This window comes from Otolemur garnettii, unplaced genomic scaffold (genome assembly GCF_000181295.1).
Source record: "Otolemur garnettii isolate 467f Iridium unplaced genomic scaffold, OtoGar3 scaffold00286, whole genome shotgun sequence".
NCBI classification, from domain to species: Eukaryota; Metazoa; Chordata; class Mammalia; order Primates; family Galagidae; genus Otolemur; species Otolemur garnettii.
The window spans coordinates 233662-260834 of record NW_003852681.1 but is presented as its reverse complement, the minus strand read 5'-3'; the positions used below and the strand labels follow the sequence as shown (position 1 = coordinate 260834).

Here is a 27173-nt window from a genome sequence, read left to right as displayed (position 1 = left end):
TCATTCTACAAAAGATGCCCCCCCACCAATTCCTGGTAGCTGCCAATCTCTTTTGTGGGTTAAATGATTTTGAAAGAAGCCACCCCAGTGGTAGAGGCAGGTAGGCGAGTGGGTAGGAAAGAAATGGTTTTCTGAAGAGTCCACTTGGATCTTTCTTCCAGATGTCTAGCATGTGATTAAGAGTTTTTTTTTTAAGTTTTAAAAAAACTCCATTGTGAAAAGTGAGTTATGAAGAGTGCTCTTTATTTGAAACCTCCACAACACAGACGCCAATCTTGTCTCGTATTGAATCATTAGCTGTGCACATCAACACATTCCAAGCACAAATTAAGAAATGCAAACAGAACAAAAAAATATATATATATATATAATTTTTCCCCTATCCAAAGGTTTCAAGTCTCAATGCAGCAAATCCTTCTGAACACAGAATCTGAGGAGCACACTGTTCAAACAGTGGGACAAATAGGTCCCCGCAAAGGCTATTGCCTTTTAAACACATGGGGTAGGGATTATGGACGGCATGGAAAGGGGAGAGGAGGTGAGTAAATGGGAAAGGGGGAGAGAGAATGAGCAGGGAAGAGGAATAGGTATGCCCTAGGGAAGATGGGGCAGTTGGGACAGACACATGGTGAGTTGGTGGATTTCATTTATTGGTTTTTGACAATTTCTTTCCGGTTCTTCTTTAATTTCCCCCCTCCCCAGGTCCAACAATGGTAGAAAAACTCCACACAGGTGGGCAAGGCCTTATTAGGCCAGCCCAAAGCCTTCAGAGCACTCCTGGATGGCCAATAGTAGCATGTGACGGAGTTTCTCAAAGCTCTCATAGGCAGGCAGGTCCAGCTGATTAAAACTAGGGAAAGAAAAAAGATCACTCTGTGACCAAAGATTATAGATAAGAAAATCCCTGTGTTCCCATGATGTTTACTGTTCCTTCCCCTGAGGGAAGATACTTCTTGCTGACTCCCAATCTTGTCCCCATCCAGTTTGCCCTCCTTTCTCTGGCTCCAAAACTAGCCATTAGGTACCAAAGACACAAATCTGACCCTGATACTCCTCCTTCAACACTATAGCCTTGCCTACAAGCTAAAGAGAAAGCTCTAAAGAGGTACTGAAGGTTGGGTGCTGTGGCTTATACCTGTAATCCTAGCACTCTAGGAGGCCAAGGCAGGTGGACCACCTGAGGAAGAGACCTCATCGATACTAAAAATAGCGATGGTGCTGCAGCTACTCCAGAAGCTAAGGCATGAGGATTTCCTGAGCTCAAGAGTTTGAGGTTGCTATGAGCTATGATGCCACCACACTCTACCTAGGGTGACAGAATGAGACTCTCTCAAAAAAAAGTGTTCAAGGTCATTGGTGATCTGACCTCTCTTGAGTTCTTTAGCCTTCTGCTCCCTGTAACTCCTCCTTGCTCCAGACACAATGAACTCTGGAATACACAATGCTCCCCTATGGTGGTGCTTATATTGCTAATGTCATCCCAGCCCCCACCCAGAACCTGAGGTTTTAAGGTCATATGTGGCCTTCAGGGTCCTTAAATAAATCCTTTCAACTGAATCCAAATCGTACAGAACAAATCCTTTTATTAAAAGGATGTAGCGGAAAAAGTAGATTTTCTTGCCTCCTTTGGTGCTTTAAAAAAGAATAACCTTGAAATTGAAAGGCCACAGGTTCCCTACCCATGCCAAGGTCCAGAACTGAGCTAGATTTGTGTTCCCAACTTTGGGTAGGAGCCTAGAAGTATCAAGTATACAAGCTCAATTTGAATGCTGAAAATGAAAAAACAAACTTTCCCTCTTACCATGTGTGAGCTGAAGGCAGGCGATCTGTGGACCTGTCATCTCGATGGATCTGAAACTTCTGAATGCCATTCATGCCTTCAAGGGCAGCAAAGCCTTGCAGGGGGACCTTGGAAGTACCTGTGACAAACTGGAGGAACTTGGCACGATCAGCTTGGTCAAAAGAACGCAATGCTCTCCAAAACCACTGGATCTGCAGGAAAGGACACAAGAAGCCAACATTAGGTAGAGAGCTCCTAGTGGGATGGAATTTGGAAAACAGTGCTAGAGACTTGGGAATCTCAGGCAATTCCTTTCTGTTTGATAGACTCATTCAGTCCCTTTATTTGTAAGAGACAAGAATATCACCTGAAAATATGTTTCAGAAGAATTTAAGAGTTAGATATAGCTAAGTGTCATCCACAATCCCCTTCCTCTAAGAGTAATACTTTATTATCACACAAATTAGCACTGACTAGGGCAGGGGTCCTCAAACTTTTTAAACAGAGGGCCAGTTCACGGTCCCTCAGACTGTTGGAAGGCCAGACTGTGGGCCCCAGGACGAGTCAGCTGCTAAGCAAGACAGGCAGTGGTGGCAAAAACACCCGGTAGGCCGGATCAATGTCCTAGGTGGGCCGCATGTGGCCTGTGGGCCATAGTTCGAGGCAGCATGTGGCCTGCGGGCCATAGTTCGAGGACACCTGGCCTAGGGTAAGGAGGCTGATGCTAGTAGCAGCTCACCTGAATAGAATTGGACTGGTACTTGTGGTATTCAGTGTTAGATTTCAGATCATCAATGTCGATAGTAGGCAGTCCTGATATGAGTAGCTCTAACTCCTGCTCAGTAAAGATGGAAATGAGGCGCTTTGGAATGATTTCATAGAAGCCCTCTAAGAAAGCTGCCAGCTGTTTGCGGATGGCTCCTGGAAAGAGAACCAAAAGGCCACATAGCTTTTAAACTCACACAACTTTTATGAGGCCAGAGACCCCCAATCTGGCTCCTCATGCTACCAGGATGCTAACTGATCTGCCTAACTCACCTACTACTCTGTTTCTAGGCCCCTATATGAGAAAGTAGATGATATTAATTATTTTTGATCAGGTGTTTTGATTCCTTTTGTGCAAGGCATTTGTGGCTGTGTCACAGGGGAAGAGATCAAGAAATGCTTGTGAAATGAATAAAGCCAGACTTCTTCCCATATTGAGCTACTAGAGGTCTAAAGGACATTTACCCTACCTGTCATTCTCATCTGGCACACCAGGTGTACATATTCCTTCTTATTCTCCTCTGTTACCAAGATGTTAGCCCCATTGGGTTTGAGGTCACGAACTTCACAGACTCCAAACTCTTGGACCTAGAACATCCAAAATACCAATCGCACATATCAGGCTTGATCTAGGATGGGACTAACAGACACTTAGGAGAACACCCTAAACTCTATACCATGTCCTGGGCAGAGAGATGAAGCCAAGTCCATACAAAACAGTCATTCTCCTGATAGGCAAAGGCTGAGGGAAGGAAAGAGGGAAATTAATCTTTGGCCTTAAGAGAGATAAGGCAGTGAGTAAGGAAACTATCAAAGATAAAAGAAAAAAAGGCATGGTTAACACATGTAAAGTGACACAACACAATCACAATGTGGGAGAAGAGTAAACTTTACAATTTTGTTTTTTATTTATCTCTATTTGTATAATTTTTCTACAGTTAACTACCTTCAGCAATGAAGAATTATGCATGGGAGCACTTTTTTACAAAGGAAAAACTAGGAAATAGTCTGAATTGTTTTAAGAATTTGTTTTGTTTTGTTTTGTTTTGTTATGTCTCTCACAAACATTCCCTATTCTCTGCCTGGTAGGGCTTTAAAAACTCAAGATGCTTCCTTGAAACCAAGACACTAGGTTATCTAGTGTCAATTCTTAGGTGATCTGGGATGGATCTCCTAGATTGGCTTAGATGTGCTGTCATCAGGATTTCCTGACCTACCTCAGTGCTGAAGGTGAGGTCGTAGCCTAGTGTGGAGACATCATTTTCAAGCAGATAAACCAGGCCCTGGTAGAAGTGGTAATCTTCACTCTCCATATCCGTATATCTGTAAAAACGTAATTATGGTTATGGGTTTGGAGGGGCAGGGAGAAGAGGCAGCAGAGGGATAGAACAGAAGAAAAAAACATGATCCCTAGGACTGAGACCAGTCCCAGGACTATGCTACATCCTCACCTGACAGACTTGCCCAAGATGTGTTTGTAGAAGGACCGAGTAAAGTAGCACTCCAGGAGGCGGTTGTCATACACAGCTTTGGCCACAATGCGTCCAACAAATTTGAAGTAGCTAAGGTGGTTGGGGTTGCAATGGGAAGATGGATTGATGGTATAGGTGACTCGATCACCAGGTGAGGTACGGAACAAGGCATACATAGGATTAAACATCTCTCGAGAGATGATCATATACCACTCCCGCAGGAGCCCTCCAGCATCCTGCCCTTCTTCTCCTTCAAACACTATATACCTGTGTAAGAGAGCAAAAACAGAAAAGAGATGTGCAGAAAGCCCAGAACCAATCCAGTCATTCATGCAGCATTACCCAAGTGAGAGGCTGTGAAGCAGTCTTTAGGGAGTGTACTATCAGATAAACAGAGTGCCAGGAGAGCACAGAGGTGGGGTGGGGGATCTGGGATCAAAGAGAGGATCATTGACAGATATGTCATCCTGAACTATCAGTAAAGGTTCACTAATATTTCAGAAAATACCAAAAGTTTAACGGCATAAAAGGCAAAATGATGTCTCATTTAGTTGGAAGTAGTGAGAAAAGTGATGTTTAGAGAGCACTAAGTCTAGTGTACTTTCTCTAAGCTATCTGAAGGTAGCATGAAGAGCATGGTATAGTCTACTCAGGAAGACTCTGACTTCTTGTGTTATGGCATAGCTGGTTACCCTACTCAACAAGGGAGAGGGACTAATCAAACTATTTCAGTAGGTCTCTCAGTCCATCAGCTTCTATACTTAGTACTGCAAACCACCAACTTCCTCTAAGTGGCTTCAGACTCACCAGTAAGCAGTACCAATTTGGTGGTGGCAACTCATACAAGGGCAGACTTCCCCTAACCTAGGGGACCATTTGCTCAGCAGGCTTCCCATTCCTAGTGTGAAATAATGGTGAAAGCTCTCACTGCAAAGCCATCGGGTATATCCTTGGAAACACTAAAGACTTTCCTGTCTGTCTGGGAATTGTTGGCTATCTCAGCCAAAGGACCAGCCAGCAGACCAGGCTCAGAAGGCAAGAAGGGGACAGCTCTGTGAGATTATATAAGTCACATTCCTAGGGGGAATTCCAATTGGAGAGGCAGTATCTCCCTACATTTGAGACTGGAGTATGCCACCACACCCCTCAGCCCAAGTCTTTTTCTCAGTTTGGGGCCCTTACAATCGATTCTTCATTTCTTCAGGAGATTTGCGATGCAGCTCACGATAGGAGTCTTCAAATACATGGTCACGACGGACATGCACAGCCATATCTTCTTTCCGGAGCCCCTCATCTAAACGCTCCAGTTCTTGGCGGAAATATCTTGGAAGGTGTGAAAGGAAGAAACAGGATTGGGGTAACAGAGCAAACAATGATGCTCCCTCCATCCTCCAAAGACTCTGATCTCTACTCCCCACTTGCTTGGGAAATGTCCAGTAGTTAGGAGAGGTAGATCATTCTGAATAAAGGCACACAGAGCCATGCACGTATTTAAGGAGAAGAGAAGTAGGGATGGACATCAAGAGTGTTGTGGAAGCCCTGTAAGCCATGCTGTGAGCATACCACAGTCATTTGCACCACCTTAGACATTAGAATTGGACTTTAGAAATCATGTGACTGTCATTTTGCTAATAAAAAATGGAGACAGGGTGAAAGCCAAGGAGTATATAGGTACAGTGACCATTAGTGGCACAGTTGAGTCTCTTCCTGCCTTGGCAGCTTCATTTCAAATGCTGCCACCAAAGGAAACTTCAAGTTTCAGGAGCAACCTTGGCTCCTTTATGGGAAGGGAGATGCCATCTGGAAGAGTCTCATCAGCCTTCACAACATCTAGGGCACATACTTGCGCTTGACATCAAAGTCGAGGACACGAATGTAGTCTACCAGGACGGCAAAAGGCCCATCAGCGAGGTGTGTGGTGGACTGCCGTAGGATCTGGTTTAGCACAGTGCGGTGAGTCTCTGAGAAGAGAAATGAAAGCAGAAATCAGCACATCACGGGTACCAGAAGGCTTTAAGATGGCCAACCAGTTAGCAACTCTTTTTTTTTCTTTGTTCAGTGGTCTAAAAATGAACTAGTCAAACCCAGGACTAGCCTTGAGGTGTGAAGGTGAATCTGAGCATTTCTGTCCCTGCTTGATTTCCCACATCCTCAGGATAAAATCCAAGCCCCTTAAAGTGGCTCATAAGGGCTTCCACAGCAGACTTCATTAGGCTCACTTTTTACCCTCCCTCCACATATTATCTCTCTCACCCTCTTTCTACTGAATCAGCTAAGGACAAATTGTATGAAATGACCCTGCATAATGTGAAACCTCCTACATCTGGGGGCCCAAAGGGTCCCTGTACCTGCAAAGCGAAGGAACTTCTGTGTGTCAGGGGGCAGGCTCGAGGAGATGTGCATAGATGAGGGCTCCCGGGAGAAGAACGGGTCAAGAGAGGAAGGAGTGGCTGGGGTTAGGGGGGCAGGGGATAGTGGAGGAGGCTCGTCCTTGATGTGTGCCAGCTGGCTCTCACGGGTGTCTCGGACAGGAGGCTTACTCTCCCGTTCTGTGGCATGTACCAGAAAGAAGGCCTCAACGGCAGGCTGTAGCACTGAGGGCAGGAATAACAGGGTGATGACATTTTACTTTACAAACTTCAACATATAAACCTCTTTGTCTTCATAAATAAATTACAAAAATAATATAAAAGAGATAACAAACACTTGCAAGGAAATATAATGGTAGAATAAGCCACAGAAGTAGTCAGAACTTCTTTGAAAGCAACGAAAAATGGGATAAGAGAGGAGTTACAAAACAATTCTCCTTTGCATTCTCATTATAGGACCCTGAAGGAGAGGACTAATCTGAAAGGAAAAAAATTAAAGGGACAGAAAGGGTGCCAGAGTCCACCAGTGGGCTGAAACCTGGACCCTCAGATACCACTCACCTAGCACTGCATGCTGGTCATGGGATTCCTCCAGTTCCTTTAAACATTCCCCCAGCATGTCCCACAGCTCATCCAGGCTCAGCTGCTCACTGAGCAGGGGTAACTCAGGTGGCCTCTCCTCCTTTTCCTTTTCTCCCTGTGGGATTCCATCCGAGGCTACGGGGCACAGATAAGAGAGACTCAGAAAGGTTTTGAAGTTCCTCCTCCACTTAAGATTTTTCCCAGACTAAATGCAAATGCATTGGCTACTAGAAAGATCAAGTAGACAGGCTCATTGGTTGCTGAGTGTTACTGAACAACACCTAAAAGCATAGTCTAGTCCTGCACTGGATGGTATTGAAATTTAAATGAAATAAAACAATGAATTCAGGCCGGGTACAGTGGCTCATGCCTATAATCCCAGTACTTTGAGAGGCCGAGGTGGGTGGATTGCCTGACCTCATGAGTTCGAGATGAGCCGGAGCTAGAACAAGAACCCATCTCTAAAAACAGCTGGGCGTCGTGGTAGGCGCCTGTAATCCCAGCTACCAGGGAGGCTGAGGCAAGAGAATCATCACTTGAGCCTAAGAGTTAGAAGTTGCTGCGAGCTATGAAGCCAGAATACTACTGGGGGGCAACAAAGTGAGACTGTCTCAAACAACAACAACAACAATGAACTCACTGCCTCAGTTGTAGTAGTTATATGTCAAGTGCTTAATAGTCACATGTAGCTACTAATTACTGCAAAGTCCTATTGGACAATGCTAGTCATTGCCTCTATCTTCCCAAGTACCTATTACCTAAGAGTAATACAACAATGGCAGAACTTTGAATGGTTGCCATGCAGTTTACAAGGTGTTTTAGGACAGCATCTTCTTTGAATTCTGATAGCTCCCTTGGAAATGAGCTGCCTTTCCCCTATTTTCTCTTATAAAACAGGGCCAGGACCTACAACTAGATCTTTCTGACTCTTAAGTCTGATGCCTTTTTAAGTAGTTATCTTATTCTAGGGCAATTAAAAACTCTGAGAAGCCATGGTGTGACAGAAGGACTACCATGGCTGGTACTTTTCCTAGTACCAACTGGGGGCTTATAGTCTAAACTCTCCCCAGTAGCCAAGCAGTAAAACCCAGCTTACCTTTTGGGCAGGGACCCCTGTACATATACCTGCTCCACCTGGATTTCCTCTTGATTTTTTCTCTTGGTCATCTACCCAAATCCTGACTATTCTTCAATGATCTGACAGCCCTAGGTTTGAATCGTGGCTCTGGCACTTGTTTAACTTGTATGATCTTGGGTTAAAGAGGGTCGATAGAGAACTTTCCCAAAGTCCTGATGAATAATACATGACTTAATACAGCATTTCAACAATGGATGTCCTACAAGAACACTATTCCACAGGAATGTGGTAAAAGGGTGCCAAAAAGTATTTTATTGACTTTGAGAAATGCTACTAACAGCATTCTCTGTGTGCCAGGTACTTCTCTAAGCATGTATTAACTCATTTAATCCTAACAACCATGAACATCCCTATTTTAAACAAGGAAACTGAACAAAGAATTTTGCCACAGGTCCCAGAGCCAATAAATGGGGGAGCCAAGATACAAAACACATGCTGTCTCCTATCAGTTTCTTTACTACAGGAATTACAGCATGTTTTGATTGCCCAACACATGTTACCATTTACAGAAACCAGAATTCAGTGGAACAAATTGGAAAACACTGAGCTTATGTATATTGAGAAGAGGGGATCCAGCAGACATTCCATAAGACTGGCTCTTCCTTTTGCTTGGCTAGCAATAGGAGGTAGTACTGACCAATGGATTGAGTATCCTGAGCACTAGGAGATGGCTGGTCCACATCCATGGGTGACTCCTCCCTCCGGACAGATGCTTCTGACTGGCTAGACTCCGACTGGATAGAAGGGAAACAGAGTCACATAAAGGGTGCAACTCTGGTTTTCTCAGGAACAGGCTAGAGGCTGGCATTTCTATATCTCATACGCTGAGCTTAGACATAAAGCTTCCAATATTTGGTTAGGAAACTATAGTGTAACTCTCTAGGACCAGAATGCCTTTTCCTATCTCTTTTGCTGTCTTCTACCCTAAGCCTACAAGCTCTTCCAAAGAGTTCTCTGTATGCCTGTACTTCCTACAGTCTACTCTAGGAACCAGCCTCCTATATACAGACTGCAAATCTTCTTCAGAAAAAGGTGTTCTCTGTGTGTTTGTGTGTTTATGTATGTATGCACGAAACTCAGATGGGTGGAAGGAGGTTTACTCTTTGTTTTTGTTTGCTCAAAAAAGAAGAAATAATAGAGGGATTAAAGCAACATCTCATGGGTGAGATGATTTAAAAAGCCAACATCTTATCAGATGATAGGAAAGAGACTGGGCAGAGAAAATACTCATTCTAAAATAACAGCTCTATTTTCCCTTTCTACCTTTCTGGAGTCACTGTCCCCAAATTCTAGGTTCTCCCAGCCTGCCCAAGTAACCATACTGTATAAAAGTAATTACACACAAAGAAAAACCAGGTCTCAGGATACCTTTATTTCCTGGATCTTGGGAAGATGATTTGCATGTTGCAAGGACAGGAAAAAAATTAGTGCCATAGCATACATATGGGATTGTCAGGCTTTTATTGAAGCCATTCTATGTTGGGATTCTAACACTGAACTGGCTACTGAAGCACCTGAAGGTTTCCTCCTAAAAGAGCCTGAGTGCTTAGGTACTAAGAGATTATGCAGAATAGAGGCAGAGGTCAGCATGGAAAGAGCAGCTATAGACAAAAGTGGCAAAATGTAATGTGTACCAAGCTTGGGGGAGTTTCACGGTTAGGATTCCTGATGTCTCTGATGTATCTGCATTATTCCGTGAGACTGAAAAAAATCTTCATCCCACATCCCCTCAGAACCCAAGCACTTAGCATTAGGCAGTTTGCAAAAGCGCCACTGTTGAATGGATAGCTGGGAGTAGGGTATGATGGCCAAGCTTTGAATCAAACCAAACCAGTAAACCAATCAATAAATAGGACCAACAGAAAGCACCCTTTTTTCTAGAAGCATTCATATAGCAAACTTAATGCAAAAGCATACAGGGTAAGGGCAGTGAAACCCCACTGATGATGTGGTGGGGGGATAAAGGGAGAGACAAATGAATGAGGGGCCACAGGCATCATGCTAACCGTTGCTGCTTGTTGCTGTCTCCGCGCCCTTTGACCCTCACGTACCATTTGTATAATGGCATCAGCCTCAGCCTCCAGCTGCCGAACAGCTGCCTGGATGCTGCTAGCTGAGCCTAAACCGGAGGAACCTGGGAGAGAGAAAAAAAAAGGAAAAAAAAAGAAAAAAAGGAAGGCAAGATATAAAATGTAGGAAGAGGGGATGCCCAGTATTCTCTCTCCTATCTCCTGGGCTGCCACAGGGCATCTTGCTAAGGTTTAGTCCAGGTAGCTTCAGAGTACTCATCATCAGGCACTAAGATTTACCACTATAGATAAGGGCAGGGGGAATGGTGCTAGACAGATGGTTTTATGTATTAAGTTTCTGTGGAATAGAAGGAAAACATCAGGGAAGATGACATGGCAGGCCATGGCTCAGGCAACTTGGCTGCAGTGTTTTAGTTAAGACAGGATCATGGAAAGAGAAAGGAGGTGTACTCAGTGAGTTATGTCTTGTTCAGCAAAAGGGTAATCCCCAACTTCCTTGCCAGATTTCCACTCCCCCATAATTCCTACTTCCCCTAATGGATTTCTTATGTGGACAAGCTTGAATGAGATACAAAATAGTGCGATCAACATTTTTAAAAGGATCATCATTCTCCTTTTGTTGGAAAGGTCAAACAGGAAGGAGACAGGACTTTAAGTCCTACCCTTCCAGGAACTCTGGCTTCACCACCAACCCTGCCCCTCAACTGGACACTCTAGTTCCATACCTAGCCTGCCTGTCTGCTTGGCTTTCTTGTTAGCTCGGCGTGTGTCGTCCCGGAGCTGGATGATGACCTGCAGTACCCTCAGGAAGAACTTCTGAGTAGACGTCTTAGATGTCAACATGGACATAGAAGGCAGCTGGAGCTCCCGGCCACCCAAGGGTCGCTTTTGAGATGCCACAATCACCACATTCTCAGCCATGTCAAACCTGGATAGTATAGAGGCAGCATAAATACCCAGAGCAAGCAGGACTTCCTGGTGTCAACCACAAGGATAAGAAACCTCAGAAGAAAATCTTACAAGTGGGAAGAAGTAGAAAAAATTGGGTCATGTGTGTACAGGACAGAAATGAAAATTGCCCAGAGAAATAAAAAAAAACACTTCTCAGAATGTCCCAGATTTGAGCCCCTAGCCTAAGTGTGACTACCACCCACCTGCTCTGCATTTTGCCTTTCAGTTTGGTGGTCTGTGGTTGCTCCTCAGGCAGGCCATCAGGAGAAAGGGTCTCACACTGAGCTCGCCGCTGCTGTTCTAGGTTGTATTCCCGTAGCTCTGCCAGCAAGGTACCTGGGTAGGCAAAGAAGCCAGAAAGCATTCAGAGATTTCCCAGATCTTTCCTGGAAACCTTCTCAGGCCACTCACTCCCTTTGCTCAGCTGCAGAGAACCCATAGTGAAGAGGAATTTTGCTTTGTTCATGTTATTATATGTGCTCATGAATCAACCACCTGGGACCACCAATTTATCTGTCACAGGAATATGTTCAATCTACAGGAATTTAGGTTGTTATAGAGGGGGAAAAACTATCTCTTTTGGAGCCAGTCTGTGGTCTAAATAGTGTATATCTCTTGAACTTACCCAGAATTTTTGTGGTGATCTCAGGCAAATTTCTTCACTTTTTTTCCTAGTTTGCTTTTCCATTTTAATGAGAATAATACTAGCTAACCTCACAAAAGACAATTATGTAGTAGAGTGGATAGACAGTACCTAGCCCAGAGGTGTTAAATAAATGGTACCAGTCAAGAATTATCAAAGGGAAAATTCTTTCTGGAATAGCCTTATATTCATGGAACAAAGAAAGAATATCTTTCTTCTATCACCTCAACTTCTAGGAAATTGTGGGGAAGGAAAGTGATAACTAAGTAAGTAGGCAAGAGCTAGGGGGACCCATGATTGGGATGGGGCTGGGAGAGAACAGAGAGATTGCTGAAAGAAAACCCAGCTCTACTCCTTCATCCAATCACTTTATCACCCTAGTTTTAGCTTTCTTCCTGGTAAAACAGGGAAGATGATGATAGAGATGTAGCAATTTTAAAGTGTTCTTTAGAATTTTTGTAATCTCAAAACTACACAAAAGCAAGAGTATATTCTGACTCTACCCATACTGAGGCTTAGTGAAATGTGGGCACATCTTTGAGGTGAAGTCACCTCAGCAGCCTTATCATGGGGTTCTTATGGGTATCTAGAATGGAGAGAAAGGGGACATTGCTATTCTCATGCATTTTTTTCCCCTTCACCAAGCACTGATTACCTGCTGTGTACCAGACAATAGGGATGAGGAGAGAAACCCAACCTTGCTCTCAAACTGAGCAGAGGGAAGCAGATTAAAGCCCAATTATGACAATGAGAACATGGGGGCTGTGCTTATAGGAGTATGGAGGAGGCAGATTCAGCCTAGGGACTCAGGGAAGACTCCCAGAAAGAGGTAACACTAAGTGGAAGACTTCAGAATGACTGAATGCTTTACTCTGGCCATTACCTATCTGTTTACAAAGGGTATAACCCAGATGGCGGGCTCCATTCAGTAGCAGCTTGAGAACAGTGTCCCGGGTGCCAGAGTCCCCACGTGAAAGCTGTAGTAACACATTGGCTGCATCCTCTAGTCCTTCTTCGGAACAAGAGTGGGATGTCAACACCTACGAAGAAGGGAGAAGGGATAAGCTCTGAGAACTCCCAGCCAAAGAAAACAAAAGCATTATTTGCCCTGTTTGCCCTTCCCCCCACCCAACCCAGGCCAAGTCAGAAGAGGTTTGGACCTACCTCCACAGAGAGTTGTAGCTGGTTTTCAGTGAGACCAGATGATATCATCTTGAAGTCTGTATTGCTGCTGCCTCCATCACCCACCTTGCCTGGAGATTTGCTGCCCTTAGTAGTAGTAGAAGCTTTGAAGAAACAGAAAAGAATCCTGTGAAATTCGTGAGTCAGACACTTAAATGGAAGAAACCAATGAATTGCTAAACTCTCTAGGGCTTTAAAATATGGGAAAAGAGTAGAAATGAAAATCTACCTACCAAAGCCAAATCTAAATGACTTGGGATGCCAAGAAGTCTTATGATTGTACCTGCTAAGGTGACAACCCCAGGAATTTCTTTCAACTGTTATCCTGCGATCATCTAGCATCCTCCAGTCTTTTTAAAACCTACTTCTTCAGATAACTCTTACCAATCTGCTACAGGGTTCATTCTCTTAACATCTTGGGATAATCTGACTACTCTGATTCTTATTATATCCTGCCTACATTTGAACTATTTTCTATAACTGGCTACTTCAACCAGGATAGAAAGGCTGAGTTCCTTGAAGACAGGGACCATTCTCTCTTTTCTCCTTTTGGTGCCTAGCCTAGGGACGCCACATTCAGTGAATACCTGTTTGCCATCACAGGAGTGTCTGTGTGTGTGATACGGAGACAGAGGGAGGGGAGGTGGAGCAAAGGGGAAGGAGATGGAAAGAGGAGGGGTGGGAGGGAGAAAACTGGGATAGAAGAGAGTAAAAATGAATACATTCTGCCCTTAAAAACACAAACCAAGCTGATAGCTATCATTTAAGAAGGACTACTGGGAAGGGGGTGAGATGGGTGCCATAGTATATACCCCAGAAACCCAGCCTACATCCACACTTACTTGAAACAGTAGCGGTAGCAGTCGTAGGGGTAGTCACTGTGGTCGAAGCAGCTACAGCAATGGTGGAAATTACCGTGGCAGCAACCAGGGCTGGAGCAGAAGTGATAGGTGTGGTTGTAGCAGGGGGAGTGGGCGTGGTAGAGGCAGCAGTGGTGGTGGTGGTGGTAGTAGATGTGGTTGAGGTGGCTGTAGTGGTGGAGGAAGCACTGCTGCCTGTGTTAGCCTGTGCTTCTGACATTTTATTTTCTGGGAGGGCAATTGAGATGAGAGAAAGGAGTCTAAGGAGTTTCTCTGTTAAGAGAGAGCTCCGGCGGATGACTGGGTGTGACAACATGTTCATGAGCTGCCCCAGTGGAGAGGCCTCAAGGCTGTAGGGAGAAGTTTCTCCCTCACCACCAGAGCTCACTGGCATGGACTTCACAGAATTCTTCCCTTTCCGGCTAACATTCATGTTGTCCAGTTTTACCAGTAAATCCCAGAAGTCTGTACAAATGCCACTGCTAGTGGATTGCGAGGAGCATGGGCTGCAGGCCTTATTGCCCCTCTCCCGATCACTCTCACAGTTTGTTTCTTTGGTCCGCTGCTGTGTGAAGTGGCTTGGGAATACCTGCCGGGATAAGAAGGATAGTCTTGGTTTAGTGGGTGGTCTCCAGAGTGGATAAGTCTTCCTGACAGGAAAAGATAGCTGGTTCCCAAATGGTTTCCTTTGGACAGCTTTGGTAACATGATGAAATGTCACATGAGTTTTATCCACCAGATAGTGAAGCAACTTTGAGAAATGAATAAGGGCTTTGTAGCAAGACTGATTAGCAAACTTCTCTGAGCCTTGGCCTCTGTACTTATAAAATGGGGAAGACTACACTACCTTGCAAAGTTGTTGAGATTAAATGATATAATGTATTTTGCACAGTACCTGGCAAAAGGCAGACCTTCACTATGTGGTATCAATGCATATTATTGTGAGAAGACTGATCACATCAGAACTAAGTTCTAAATACAGCCCCGTCATTTCCTAGTCTTGACAAAGCCACTAATATCCTGGCCTCTTCCTTTGTAAAACAGATCATATAGACCACAGACAGTTGTTTTGATGATTAAGATAAGGCACAAAAATGGTAAAGAATGAAGATAAAACCCCCACAAATTCATTTATTGGACAATTTCCCAGGAACAACACAGGGCTCAACATTTAAAATAGCAGCAAAGTGAAGACTTGTTAGCCCAAGGGTTCAGGTTTTACCCAAGCTGTTGCTGCCACCCCTCTTCTGTGTCCCTAGGAGTTGAGTTTCTTCAGGCCCCTCACCTTGGCCAATTGAATGAGTGTGTCCAAAACATGTCTGCAGACAACAGGAGCAGCTTGGGGGTGGATATGGACAGTAGAACCACTGCTTGCATGCTTCTCGGTATGTTTGCGTCCCCCTGAACGCTGGATCTGGAATATATTAGTCCTGCAGCCTAGGGCTGCATCCATGGATACTGAGAGCCAGGAAAGCTGGTTGGAGCTCTTAGATTCCATCTTATGTAGCAGGTCCAGGGGACGGTTCTCATGGCTGCTTGACCCACAGCTCTTGCTTGATTTTTTGCCCTTTTCCTCACTTGTGGTGAGCTTGGGTGTTTCAATGCATAGCTCACTCTCACTGCTGCGCTGCAAGATGGAGAGTAGGCTGCGGATGACCCAGTGGCGAGTCTGGGCATGGTAGCAGAGATTTCTCAGTACTCGGTGTAGACGACTAGTATTAAGCTTTGGCTCATCCACGAAAAGTAAGACCAGGAGACAAGATAGGGCTTCATGGTCCAGAAGGAGCCGCCCTCGGAGGCGAAGAAGAGTGTCCACATTACTGCCAGAAGGCCTAAAAATAGAGCATGGTTTCTGGGTAACACTTCAGCTAGAGCTCTAGGATTAGGCATAAGCCTGGGGGAGGGGAATGAACTGAATACTTCCAGGGAGGCTTGAGAAGGGAGGTTATCCAGTATAAGGGCCGCCTTCATAGTAACAGCTGACCTCTTAAGTGTCTACTATTTACCAGGCACTTAACAGAGACTATAACATCTTCCTCACAGGGCTGCTGTACAGACTAGAGAATTAGTCATTTTTTAGATGAACAAGAGGCTCAAACAGGTTAAGTGACCTGCCCTACATATTACATGACTGAGAAGAGACCAGAGATTCCAGCCCAGGTTTGTATCATCTACTGATTATTAATTAAGACCAGATGTTACACTCTCAGGGCAAATTGGTTTTCCTTCTTATTAAAACCAGAGCAAGGTACCTGCTGCCAGCCTGGCTTTGTAATTATGCTCTTCAGTAGCTAGACTATCAGAAGGCAAAATCCAAAGGACTAGCTCTCCCACTCATTTAAGGAAATGCTGAGAGAGGCCAAATAGCCTATCAGGATTTCAGCTTCTTCACTTGAGCTGACCTTATAGAAGACTAGTGGCATGGTAAGGTGAAGAAAGAATAAGGTACCTGTTATGGCTGCTGCCACCCCCCATCTGGAAGGTGCCACCTCTCTGTACGGCAAGACGAGTGTACTGGACCCCACGGTTGCCACTCAGGCGACTGGTGAAAGCTGGTAAGAAAGAAAAAGAAAACTGAAATAAAGGAAGGTGGTAAGCTGGGTCCAGCTAATATAATGTGGAACAAATAGAGACTCTTCTGGGCAAAGCTAGACATTCCAGAGCCCTCCCACTTGACTCCCTTTGTACCAGGGCTTCGCAGAATGGCAGAGAGTGCGGAGGTACTGCTGTGCCCAAACAAACGTTCATGCATGAGCTGCCGCTGTCGGGCTTCCTGCTCTCTTCTCAGGGCTTGAGCCTCAGCTGCAATGTCAGGTGGCATCACAGCCAACACACTGTCCTCCATGTCCTCTAGGACACTACGGCGCAGGTCTGAGGGCAGAGTTTGAATGAAGGTGACAGGGTCCATGGGGGTGTCTGAGCTGGCATTCTGTGCCAGTTCCCGTCGCTGTTGCTCAGCTCTTTGTTGTGCCAGCACCTACCGAGCAGAAAAAATCAATGGTGGAGTATGTTCTGCCATGTAGCCTTGCCCCACCATTTTCCCGCTCACATACTTCCTCCTGAATGGCTGGAGGGAGGGCGGCCAAGAACTCAGGGCTCACTTCAGTCACACCAGGATTTCCCACCACTGCAGGAGCTGAGCTATTTGTAGAGGGAGCAGTCCGGGTTGGTGGACGGATACCCAGCTGGTTCTGCAGGACTTCCCGACGAATGTCATCAGGCAGAGCAGCCAGAAAAGAGGGGTCCACACCTTCGGGGAGACTGATACCTGATGGAAGAGGCAAGATGTGAAGAGACTCACACCTGTCCTGATGCCTGATTTGTACTTGGAATAAAGAATCATATTATTTGCAAAGGACAGGGGATGTGTGGAGAAGGCCCACTCACTTTGCCTGGGCTCATAATAGCTCTTGTTATATGTCAGGTTCTTTGTGTACTGTCACTTAACCTTTATAAAAACTCTACCATGAAGATATTATCACCCCCTTAGTATTAACGAGGATCAGAGGCTTTATGTTTTAAACATAGGATGTGGCAGAGTAGAGGAAGCTGAGTAAGCTAGGTCATTTTAACTCTCCAAAGCTGGGCTCATCCTATCATACCACACCAGCATCCCTTTACTGCCAGTCCTTTCCCCTTTATACACATGGTTTCCCTACATAGCTAGAACTTTGGTTAGTGGCATTGCTGTGCCAAAGGCTATCAGAAGCCAAAACAACTCTAGGATGACCTAAGCCTACATGGAGCTCACCTGCAAGGGGATCTTCTTCTTCACTGCTTGTTGAAGGCAGTGGCTCTTCTAGGATTCCTCGGGAATCTGCCCCAGAAATAGCCACAGCAGAATCTCTGGTAGAAGAACTCTCAGAGGATGCAGGGGGAGAGCTGAGGGAAATCATGCTCAGGTTGATCTCTATGTCTTCCCCTTTATAAAACACTCCCTACAATACCCCTTTTTCATAGAAACCAGGTTGCTCTCCCCAGCCTAATAAGCACGTTCATTTGTTAACAAGAAAGAATGCGGCTTGGAACACCCTCCAACACATCCTAATCTTCTCTTGCCCACACAATGCTTACTTGTCTTCAGGTGGCTGAGAAGGTTCCCTTGTCCCATCACCCCTGCCTTGAGCTTCTGCCACAACTGAAGGGGCATCTCCAGGAGTGGAGCTGCCTGCGGTGGGCTGCTCAGAACTCCCAGCTGCTGAGGTGTCACCCACAGCCTCCTCTAGGGTACAGGAAGCCAGGCTGCTGGTGTCCATGGGAGAGCCTTCCAGTTGACTGCTAACAGCTGTCAGTGCATCAGAATCCTCAGCTCTCTCTGGGGAAAGAGAGGCTAGGAAAAAAATCATAGAGCTAAGTTAAATCTCTGTCTGCAATCAATACAACATGACAGATAAGGTTGCTTTTTTGGGGGCAGTTGGTTCAAGACTTTGCACTGGAAAGCTGTTCCCCATCAATCTCATATGCTTTTCAAGGCTCAGCTCAAGTTCTTTTTACCAATTGTTTATCAATTGTTGAACATTTACTGTGTTCCAGGCATGCCCAGAACACACTAAATGGGCTACCTAGGCACACCAGGTAAGGGATCTTGATACTTTTAGATTCCCTGTGCAGGTACCATTTGTATACATATATCATCTGTTTATCTAAAGAAACAAGGTTTGAAGAAGAAAACCTCAACACCTTAAGGTCTCTCCAGAGTACATTAACAAGCAGCACAGTACAGAGCAGAAATGATAAGCAGGTTTCTATTTACCCTACTGGAATACTGTGCTGAGAAAAATTGAGGCCTCATTTCAAACCAGGGGGAAATTGTGCCAGTGTCTGCCAGAAAGACAGGATAACTGTGTGTGAGGTGATGTGCTTGCCATCCTGGGAACTATGGAACGTGAGTAAGCTTTAGTTAGATGTAAATTTAAAATTTTTTTCTTAATAACTGTATACATTAACGCATTTATGTGGTACGATGTGCTGATTTTATATACAATTTGGAATGCTTACATCAAACTGGTTAACATAGCCTTCACCTCACTTAATTAAGTGACTTTGGGCTAATTATTTCACTTCTGAATTAAGTTTATTTGTGGTGATAACACCATCTACTTTACAGGGCATCCCAAAAGTTGTCATATATAGGGAAACTGGGAAATTGTGGATAAATGGACCTTACTTACAAAATATTAATCATGAAATTTTATAAATAAAGTTACGTTTAGCCACAATTTCCCAGTTTCCCTATGTACATTGACTTTTAGGATACCCTATACTTTGGAGAGATTTAAAAAAAAAATACAGGGTCTTGCCATGTTGCCCAGGCTGGACTTGAACTCTTGGGCTCAAGGGATCCTCCTGAGAAGCTGAGAGTATAGAGGTATGTGCCACTATACCTGGCTGGAGAGTTATTTTTAAAGTTAAATAATGAGCCTGGAAAAATAGCCCAGAAATAGAGTAAATGTCTGAACAAATGGTATTATCACCAGTATTAGACACTCAACCATAATCACTTGAGGACACAGAGGAGAACCAAACAAACTTCACCAAAGAAAACTAATATGTAAGCTAAGATCCTACTATTGAGGGCTTTAGCTAATACTATTTCTCTCAAGCTAGAGAGTGAAGTTACAAAGACATCTATTCTTCCCTCCTGGCTCCACCCTAAGCACCCAAGCAAAAGTTAAAATTCTACTCACTTATAGTGGGAGCTGGGGATAACTCCATCTGAGTTGCTTCTGTTTCTCCACTTGGCCTTGTAGGACCCAATTCCTCTGGCTCTATAGGCATCAATAGCTGTGTAGAATGCCTCGCTTCTCCGGCTGGGGACTGCAGCTCCTGAGGAACCTCTCCCAGGGCTGGTGGGGGTGGGAGTGACAGTTGCTGTTGTGAGGCCTGAGGAGTGCCAAGAGTCTCTTTGGACTCAGATGTTCCTGCATCAGTTGAAGACGGGGTTGTTGGGTAGCTGTCAGGCAGAGGAGTCCCATCTTTCTCGGAAAGAACAATAATGGGGGTTAGGGGGAAATCAGCCAATGATGGGGAGCTACCCCAATCAGCACATGTGGCTTGACAAATATCTCACCTAGCCACATATTTAGGACTCTCCCCTACCAATTGCACTAAGGAACAGCTTTGGTCTAGTTTACCCAGGATGAGGGCCCTAAGAATTGGAGATGTAATTCTTTGTGGAATCTAAGAATAAAATCTTTTTTGGATCCCAGGTGGAAGGGGAAGATTTTTATAATACACAGATAGGGTGAGGCTAAATATCTTTGTAGGTACACAGAAAATCTACCTACCACCTACCAAAAGCCTATTAATCCTCCCACCTCCTTATCTATTTGGAATAAGAAATGGTCAAAATTCCCCTCATAACTCTTAACGTATGGTTCCCATTCCCTCTGTACATTCTTGTTCTATTACTAAGTATAGTCATTATACAGTTAAACAAAATGTTTGAGGTCATGCCCAAAGGTAAAATATTCACTTACACACCCCAATCAATAAAGGACAAATCACTTTATGATATCTGTGCTCACCCTAAATATCATCTGTCCCCTTTCACCTTTCTTTTCTTCCAATACTCATTAACTGAGAACATTCACAACTTTGTTTAATGAGGGCAACACTGCCAAGACTAAATGTGAATGAATATGCTGCACACCAGGGAAAGTAGTAAGTTGTATAGTTATCTTCTAATTGGGGTCTAATATCCCTACCCCACAACAATACAACTTACTACCTCACCCCGGCATTAGCAGAATTCTCCAGTAAGGGCAGAAGGCAAAAAGCCATTTTACCTGGTGGCAGACCCTTCCAAAGACCTTTTAGTAATAAATTTAGGGCACCAGGACATTTACCCTATTTCACTGCTTAAAAAAAAAAGTACTGTGTAGACCTTGGTCCAATCATTTCCCAACTCAAGTACCAAAGACAGAAATGTAGGTAAGCAGAAGGTCTGAAGAAATAGGGGTGAGGGTGGGGGAGACATATGATACCATGAAGACCAAAACGAATCACAAAATGGCTATTGACCATTGTTAAGAAGATTATAAGAAAGAATAGAAAGCATGTGGCCATCATACCATTTAGCCCACAGATCTACCTTCCCCAAAAGCAGAGCGCTACCTTCTGCTACCTTCCCCCAAAGCAGAGCGTCAAGACGATGTTTAGACTTCTAGATTCCATGAATCAATAAAATTTAGATAAAACATCCCATCAACATAATAAAAATATTTTGATAACCAAAGAACCATAAAGAAAATACTTCTAAATACAAAAAAGCAGCCCTTTTAATGGAATAAATTCAGCTTTATGAAAAAGGCATTAAAACACCCTGATTTTGCTCATTTCCATTGAGGACTGGCATTTAAGAACCACTTCTCATGAAGTTGTTCTCATGAAGTACCATACCACTGTGGTCAAAGGATCAATAACCTGAGAGATATACATGCTTAGTTCTTGCTACCCATGACAGAATGAAGTATAACCAGGACAAGAACCTAAACAGAGCACTGGAGGGAAAGTGTACCACCGTGGGAAAGACAGTAGACTGTATAGTTATCTCCAAGATGGGGTATGACCCTAAAACTATACAATCTACTACCTCATCCCACAGAGCACCAATATTTATCTTCAGCCCACATAGGCCAGCTACTCAGAAGGGTCAGGAGGAAGACTAAATGATCAATCAGCAAAAAGGGGGAAAGGGAAGGAGAGTTACCTGAGAGGTTCTGTTCAGTGGAATCATTTGTCTTAGATGCAGTACACTGCAAAGAGAAGAGATAGACCAATGTAGGACCTTGCAAGCATGTAAGATAGAGGCCAACTGTAACAGTCATTATCTTGCACGTAAAAACTATCTAGGAGCTCAGTAACCCAAAGGACAATGCTTTGGCCAGGTGACCAAAGAATGCGACAACTTCATCTTGCAAATATATGCCCAATTTCTTTATACATATTCATGTTCAAGAACAGCTTGGGGGCAACGGAGAAACTGCAGGGGATGGGGAAACTGAATAATAGGAGGAAAGGATAATGAAAACCACCTTAGGGTTGGGCCTAAAGATTAGTAATTTCTTAGATTTGCTTATATATTTTTCCTTTCCTTAGGCTGATTTTGTCCACTGTAGCTTTTTCAGTCACATGTTAAGTTTGTTTACTTTCCATCTTTTATCATGTGCTTGAAACAATGTTACTGTTTTTTAGGTAAAAAGTTCTTATTTCTTCTTAACAGTCTCACTCTCTTGCCCAAGTTAGAGTGCTGTGGCTTCATCATAGGGCACAGCAACCTCAATTTCTTAGGTTTAAGCTATCCTCCTGTTCTAGCCTCCCAAGTAGCAGGGACTATAGGTGTCCACTTACAATGCCCAGCTAATTTTTCTATTTTTAGTACAGACAAGGCTTCAAACTCCTGAGCTCAAGAGATTCACCTGTCGTAGCCTCCCAAAGTGCTAGGATTACAGGTGTGTGCCACTGCACCTAGCCAGGTAAAAAGTTCTATATGAAGATACTTGTTAGATGGAGCTTGTTATTATAATCAAATATTTCAATATCCTTATTATTTTTTTTGAGACAGAGCCTCAAGCTGTTGTCCTAGGTAGAGTGCTGTAGCATCACAGCAACCTCCAACTCCTGGGCTCAAGTAGGTGCTTGCCACAATGCCCGGCTATTTTTTGGTTGTAGCCAGTATTGTTTGGCAGGCCTGGGCTGGATTTGAACCCGCCAGCTCAGGTGTATGTGGCTGGCCCCTTAGCTGCTTAAGCCAAAGATGTTGAGCCTCAATATCCTTATTTTTAATCTATCTGATAGCCTAACTGCTGAGTAGGGTAAACTAAATCTTTTACTAGAGTCTTTTAATTTCTTTTCATTTCTACCAGTTTTATTCATACATATTTAAAAGTTGTACTGCCTAAAGTCCCAGAAATTTCAGAAAAAAAGTAAGTAGCTTCCTTGTAAGCCAAAATCATGTTATTAGCAATCTTATACATGTGAGCTCTACTAGAAAATGGATTACTACTACCACTATTACATGTGGTAATAGTGTTCAGGGTATGAATATTTTCTGTGATCTGACACTCAAATTGAACAAATTCAAATGATGGAAGGGAGTCATCTTGAGTAAGGATCTTATGCACTGGCAGTCCACTAATAGAAGTGAAATTTAATAACCAAAAGCATGAGGTTATTCAAGGTTCTCCTTGTCTAATTGTAGTACTCAGAGGTAGAGACTACGGCAGTATGACTATTGAGTGAGAAGCTATTCTGGTGTTTGGTCAGACAGTGGAGAAATAATTTTCCCTCTGAATTTGAAATTTTCCCCCTACAAATATGGTGAGTTTGGAATGAAAAATTTCCCAGGTTCTATGTGAAAGTCCTAGGACTCTGGTTTGCCATGTGCATGCAAAAATTGTATTAGGACAGACAAAGCCAAAGAAGAACCCTCCCAGCCCTTGTGAATCACCTGCGCACTCTGATCCCTATTCTCCTTATCGTCTTTGCCTTTCTCAGTTATCTTTGCTTCTTCCTCAGCCAGTTGTTTCCTCCGTTTCTCACGCCTTTCTTCCAGCTCCTCATCCCTCAGGAATTCCAGGTGATTGACAATAGGGACTTTAACCACTGTATCAAAGAAGTAAAGATCAGCAGCTGCTTTGGTAGGGGGGTCATACTTGTGTCCTAGACGGGGAAGGCTCACTACTACCCTGATAACCAAGTTGTCACATACCTGAAACGCAGTCATGCATGCTCTCAGCATCAAGAACTTTGCATTCCTCTGTCCAGCGGGTCAGGGCTGTGGGGATGCTAGACAGGGTTCCTACAGAGGGAACAATGAGGAGTGAGATTTCTTTTTTGGCTTTGTCAAGTGTCAAATGATTTGCAAAAATTGCAACATTTCCCTAATAGGCTCTACGAAAGTAATAGTTTTGTGGCCCATGGCTAAGTCATTGATTGGTTCTGGATCCTATAAAATGTTTTTTTCTCCAGGGCAGACACTGTTCTGCTTTTCCTCAGCAGGAGGAAACCAGAATCTGATAAACTATACCCTCCGTTTTACCAAACAAACTTGCCTGCTTGGCTGGTAGCTGTGCTTTGGTCATGGAAAAAGTCATCCAGCAGTTCATCATCAGACCTGGCAATGATGTGGACATCATCATTGCCCACTAGGAGGCGGGCCCGGCCCCGGCTTTGTAGGGGAAGGCTGCTGCTCAGCTGAAGGATGTCAGCAGCAGCTGAGGGACCAAGCAACCTGTAGGGTGATATTGTGGGTACCATGATCATTGTAAGTACATAGGCGTCCTGCAATCTGGTATGGTGATATCCTTTTCCACTATCCTCTATTTAATCTGTAATACAATTATGGACCTTATCATGCTGCATACAAGTCATAGTCACTTTTCTGAGTATCACTGAATATCACACTAGTGTGAGAACTTTATTTGGACTGAGGTTACATATTATTCCATAGCTCCTGGCACAAAGTGAGTGTCACTGGCAAACTTTCATGTGCCAAGTATTGTGTTAAATTATATTGCCTCCCTCGTACCACCTCTGGTCTGTGCACCAGCCATTGTAACACTTATGTTCCTCTCTTTCACCATTTAAAATTGTTTCTCCCCACTACTCTAAGCTGAAAAGCAGAGCTCTTATCCTGTGTATATCTACAGTGTTTCCCCCAAAATAAGACACTGTCTAATATTTATTTTTTCTCAAGAAGACACACTAGGGCTTATTTTCAGGGGATGTCTTATTTTTATGAAGTATAATACAACAATCTACTTATTCAAATACAGTTAAGTCATCTTCTTCTGAAACCTGACAGGGGGAGCCGACCTTGTCGGTGGGGCTAGCACTAGTGATGCATGAGACCATGGTTACCACACCACAGAAAGGAGCTGCGGCAGATAAAAGGTATTCCAGTCTTCCTTACTACTCCATGCCGAAATGCATGGTGTGGCTATACAGTGTATCTGCTTAGCCACGCCCATCACTAGGTCTTATTATCAGGGTAGGGCTTATATTTAACAAATGCATAGAAATCCTGCTAGGGCTTATTTTTTGGGTAGGTCTTATTTTGGGGGAAACACAGTAAAGTGTTCAGTGGTTGGCGTATGCGATACTTAATTCCTGAATGTATGCATAGGACTTTCAAGCAAAAGAACATGTTATATAATTTGGTATTCCCCCCAAAGACTGCATATATAACTCACAAAGAAATTGGATAGATACCTTATTTGTGGTCTGACAAGAGCATTAAATATTGGACTGTTTCTTCTCAGGTTGAGACAAGGCTGAAGCACAATGAAAATTCTTACAAGTGCTCTCTGGTGAACCCAACAGACCTTTGTGACTCACCTCTGGAGTATAAGAGGAGGGTTGGGCTGGCGATTTCCAGGGTAGTGAACATGAATGGTGTGGCCAGTATTGGCCGTCAGCTGCCTTAGGGTCCTCTGACTACGTCCAATGCCTTGGGTGAGACGAGTGGTAGAGGAGCCACTGCCCAGCGTCAGAGAACTGTGGTCTGCATGGCGTACCATCAGTGGGTGGGTGGTAGGGATATTTCCTGGGGATGGGGGGATGTCTGCTGCAAGGACAATATGCAAAGGGGTCAGTGCCAAAAAGAAATTTCTTCCATGGTTATTCAAGCAGAACCACGTCTCCTGGGCCTTACTTCCTCACACGGAAACCTGAGCTTTGTCCTTTCTCCCTCATTCCCACACCTAATCTACATCACTGACACTACCATAGCTTACGCCATCATCTCTCACCTAGATACTGCAACAAGTTTCTAAATACCTTCTCCCAATCCATTCTCCACACTACAGCCACAGTGATACTTCATACTCCTCAGACACATGCTACTCCCTCCACCTCGATGACTCCTCTTCTTCTTAACCTGATTTTTTGTTTTTGGCCCTAAGATGTCACTTCCTCTGTGAAGCCTGACTTCTACGAATTGGGCAAGATACCCCTTTACTCTGTGCTTTTTTACCAGCCTGCAATGTAATGCATGCTTACTTCTAATAGACTCCTATGAGGGCCAAAGACTGCTGTCTTCTTTACTGTGGTATCCCTAGTACCTAGGAAACAGTGGACACTCTTCAAATATTATTCAATTTGCTGAAGGGACAGAAGTTCAACTATAAGAAGACTGATAAAAACCACAAAACTGTAAAGCAAATCACATAAGATATCCCAACCCATTTTTTTCTTTTCAAACTTTTCGTTTACAGGTGACAAACTGAGGCTCAAAGAGGTAAGAGATTACTTGGCCAAGACGACAGACCAGAACAATGTTTTCTGCTATACCATCCTTGTGATTTGAGGTCAAGACCTGTCCTATCAAGACAGCTTGATTCTAAGAACTTGACGCTAAAAGGGAACTTTGATGTTGATGTAGGAGGAGGGAAGAGATTCACGCTTTCCCCTGTCAAGATGCAACCTTGATGAACAGACTGAAAATGTTCAAATGCACTCCCCAATGCCAGGCTCACAAGTGTCCATCAAAACCCTCAAGATCCAGTGTTATAGACATAAGGATTATTGATTGCCCTGTCACTATAGTGTGCACAGAGGTGCCCGATGCAGTCAGCCTTGGTCTCACATCTTTTGTTTAATCAAGCAAATCATCAAGTTGTCCAGGCTCTAAAATAGTTCCTATCTACTGAGGTGAAGGAAGAAAAGCAGCCTTTCACTATTCCTTCTTTTGGGTATAGGCTATTTAAAGAGATGAATTCAGATATCCCTTGACCCAGGAAGTCAGCACAGGAATAGAAGTTCTGTCTTTTTATCAGATTGATCTGGTTCACTGCTTGGCTTACCCTAGAGAAGGGTATAAGAATCAAGAGATAAAACCCAGCTGAGCCCCTGTATCTTACTAGCACTGGAGAACATGTTGTCAAACTCAATGATGAGATCATCCTCCCGGTCAAAGCGTTCAAATCGGACCAAGGGAGAAGCGTTCATATCAGGGTAATCCTCATCCAATTCCATCTCAGAGCCATCGTCGTCATCATCTTCATCTCCCTCTTCACCTTCATCATCCTCCTTAAGGGAAAACAGGAGATGGAGAATTGCTGGAGATAAGGGTTTTCTGAAGCCTGGTGTCATGGCCACATGTGCACATGAGAGAGGGAGGCGCTGAGTCTAGCAACCCAGACTGTTGGTTTTCTGTAGTTCTGTGTTCCCATGGAAGAAGTCATCTGAACCAACCCAAACACAGTCCCCCCTCACCTGATCATCTTCCTCATCTTCCTCCTCCTCCTCCTCTTCATCCTGACTATCATCCTCATCCTCGTTACTGCCACTGCTGTCCTCTTCCTGAGTGTGCTCCTCCTCATCCTCAGGGTCCAGGATATTCATGGAATCTAAAACAAAGGGAGCACATTGGAGGACTATACTGAGTAGCTAGAAAAC

At 44.1% G+C, this 27173-nt stretch overlaps 1 protein-coding gene across 13 annotated transcripts in view; it reads right to left on the bottom strand.

Moving 5' to 3' along the window:
- Positions 1-222: 222 nt before the first annotated feature.
- The window catches only part of HUWE1 (HECT, UBA and WWE domain containing 1, E3 ubiquitin protein ligase), a 163653-nt gene continuing 136702 nt past the window's right edge, over positions 223-27173 (bottom strand). For 11 of the 13 annotated variants that reach the window (XM_023508890.1, XM_023508889.1, XM_023508891.1 and 8 more), the window contains 31 exons: positions 26991-27124; positions 26636-26804; positions 25113-25341; positions 23828-24006; positions 23485-23574; positions 23224-23378; positions 21484-21529; positions 19460-19747; positions 17847-18102; positions 17524-17654; positions 16826-17040; positions 16461-16749; positions 16222-16324; positions 15058-15604; positions 13755-14361; positions 12895-13016; positions 12614-12770; positions 11291-11423; positions 10862-11064; positions 10113-10240; positions 8744-8840; positions 6948-7103; positions 6366-6611; positions 5861-5978; positions 5200-5340; positions 3997-4284; positions 3763-3868; positions 3016-3133; positions 2520-2701; positions 1802-1992; positions 223-850 (listed from right to left, as the gene is read on the bottom strand). In XM_023508890.1, the coding sequence (XP_023364658.1) occupies positions 748-850; positions 1802-1992; positions 2520-2701; positions 3016-3133; positions 3763-3868; positions 3997-4284; positions 5200-5340; positions 5861-5978; positions 6366-6611; positions 6948-7103; positions 8744-8840; positions 10113-10240; positions 10862-11064; positions 11291-11423; positions 12614-12770; positions 12895-13016; positions 13755-14361; positions 15058-15604; positions 16222-16324; positions 16461-16749; positions 16826-17040; positions 17524-17654; positions 17847-18102; positions 19460-19747; positions 21484-21529; positions 23224-23378; positions 23485-23574; positions 23828-24006; positions 25113-25341; positions 26636-26804; positions 26991-27124 (5927 nt within the window). In that variant the 3' untranslated portion in view covers positions 223-747. Of the gene's footprint in view, positions 851-1801; positions 1993-2519; positions 2702-3015; positions 3134-3762; positions 3869-3996; positions 4285-5199; positions 5341-5860; positions 5979-6365; positions 6612-6947; positions 7104-8743; positions 8841-10112; positions 10241-10861; positions 11065-11290; positions 11424-12613; positions 12771-12894; positions 13017-13754; positions 14362-15057; positions 15605-16221; positions 16325-16460; positions 16750-16825; positions 17041-17523; positions 17655-17846; positions 18103-19459; positions 19748-21483; positions 21530-23223; positions 23379-23484; positions 23575-23827; positions 24007-25112; positions 25342-26635; positions 26805-26990; positions 27125-27173 lie in introns of those variants that run through there. The other 2 variants (XM_023508894.1, XR_002771347.1) reach the window with 2 other exon arrangements.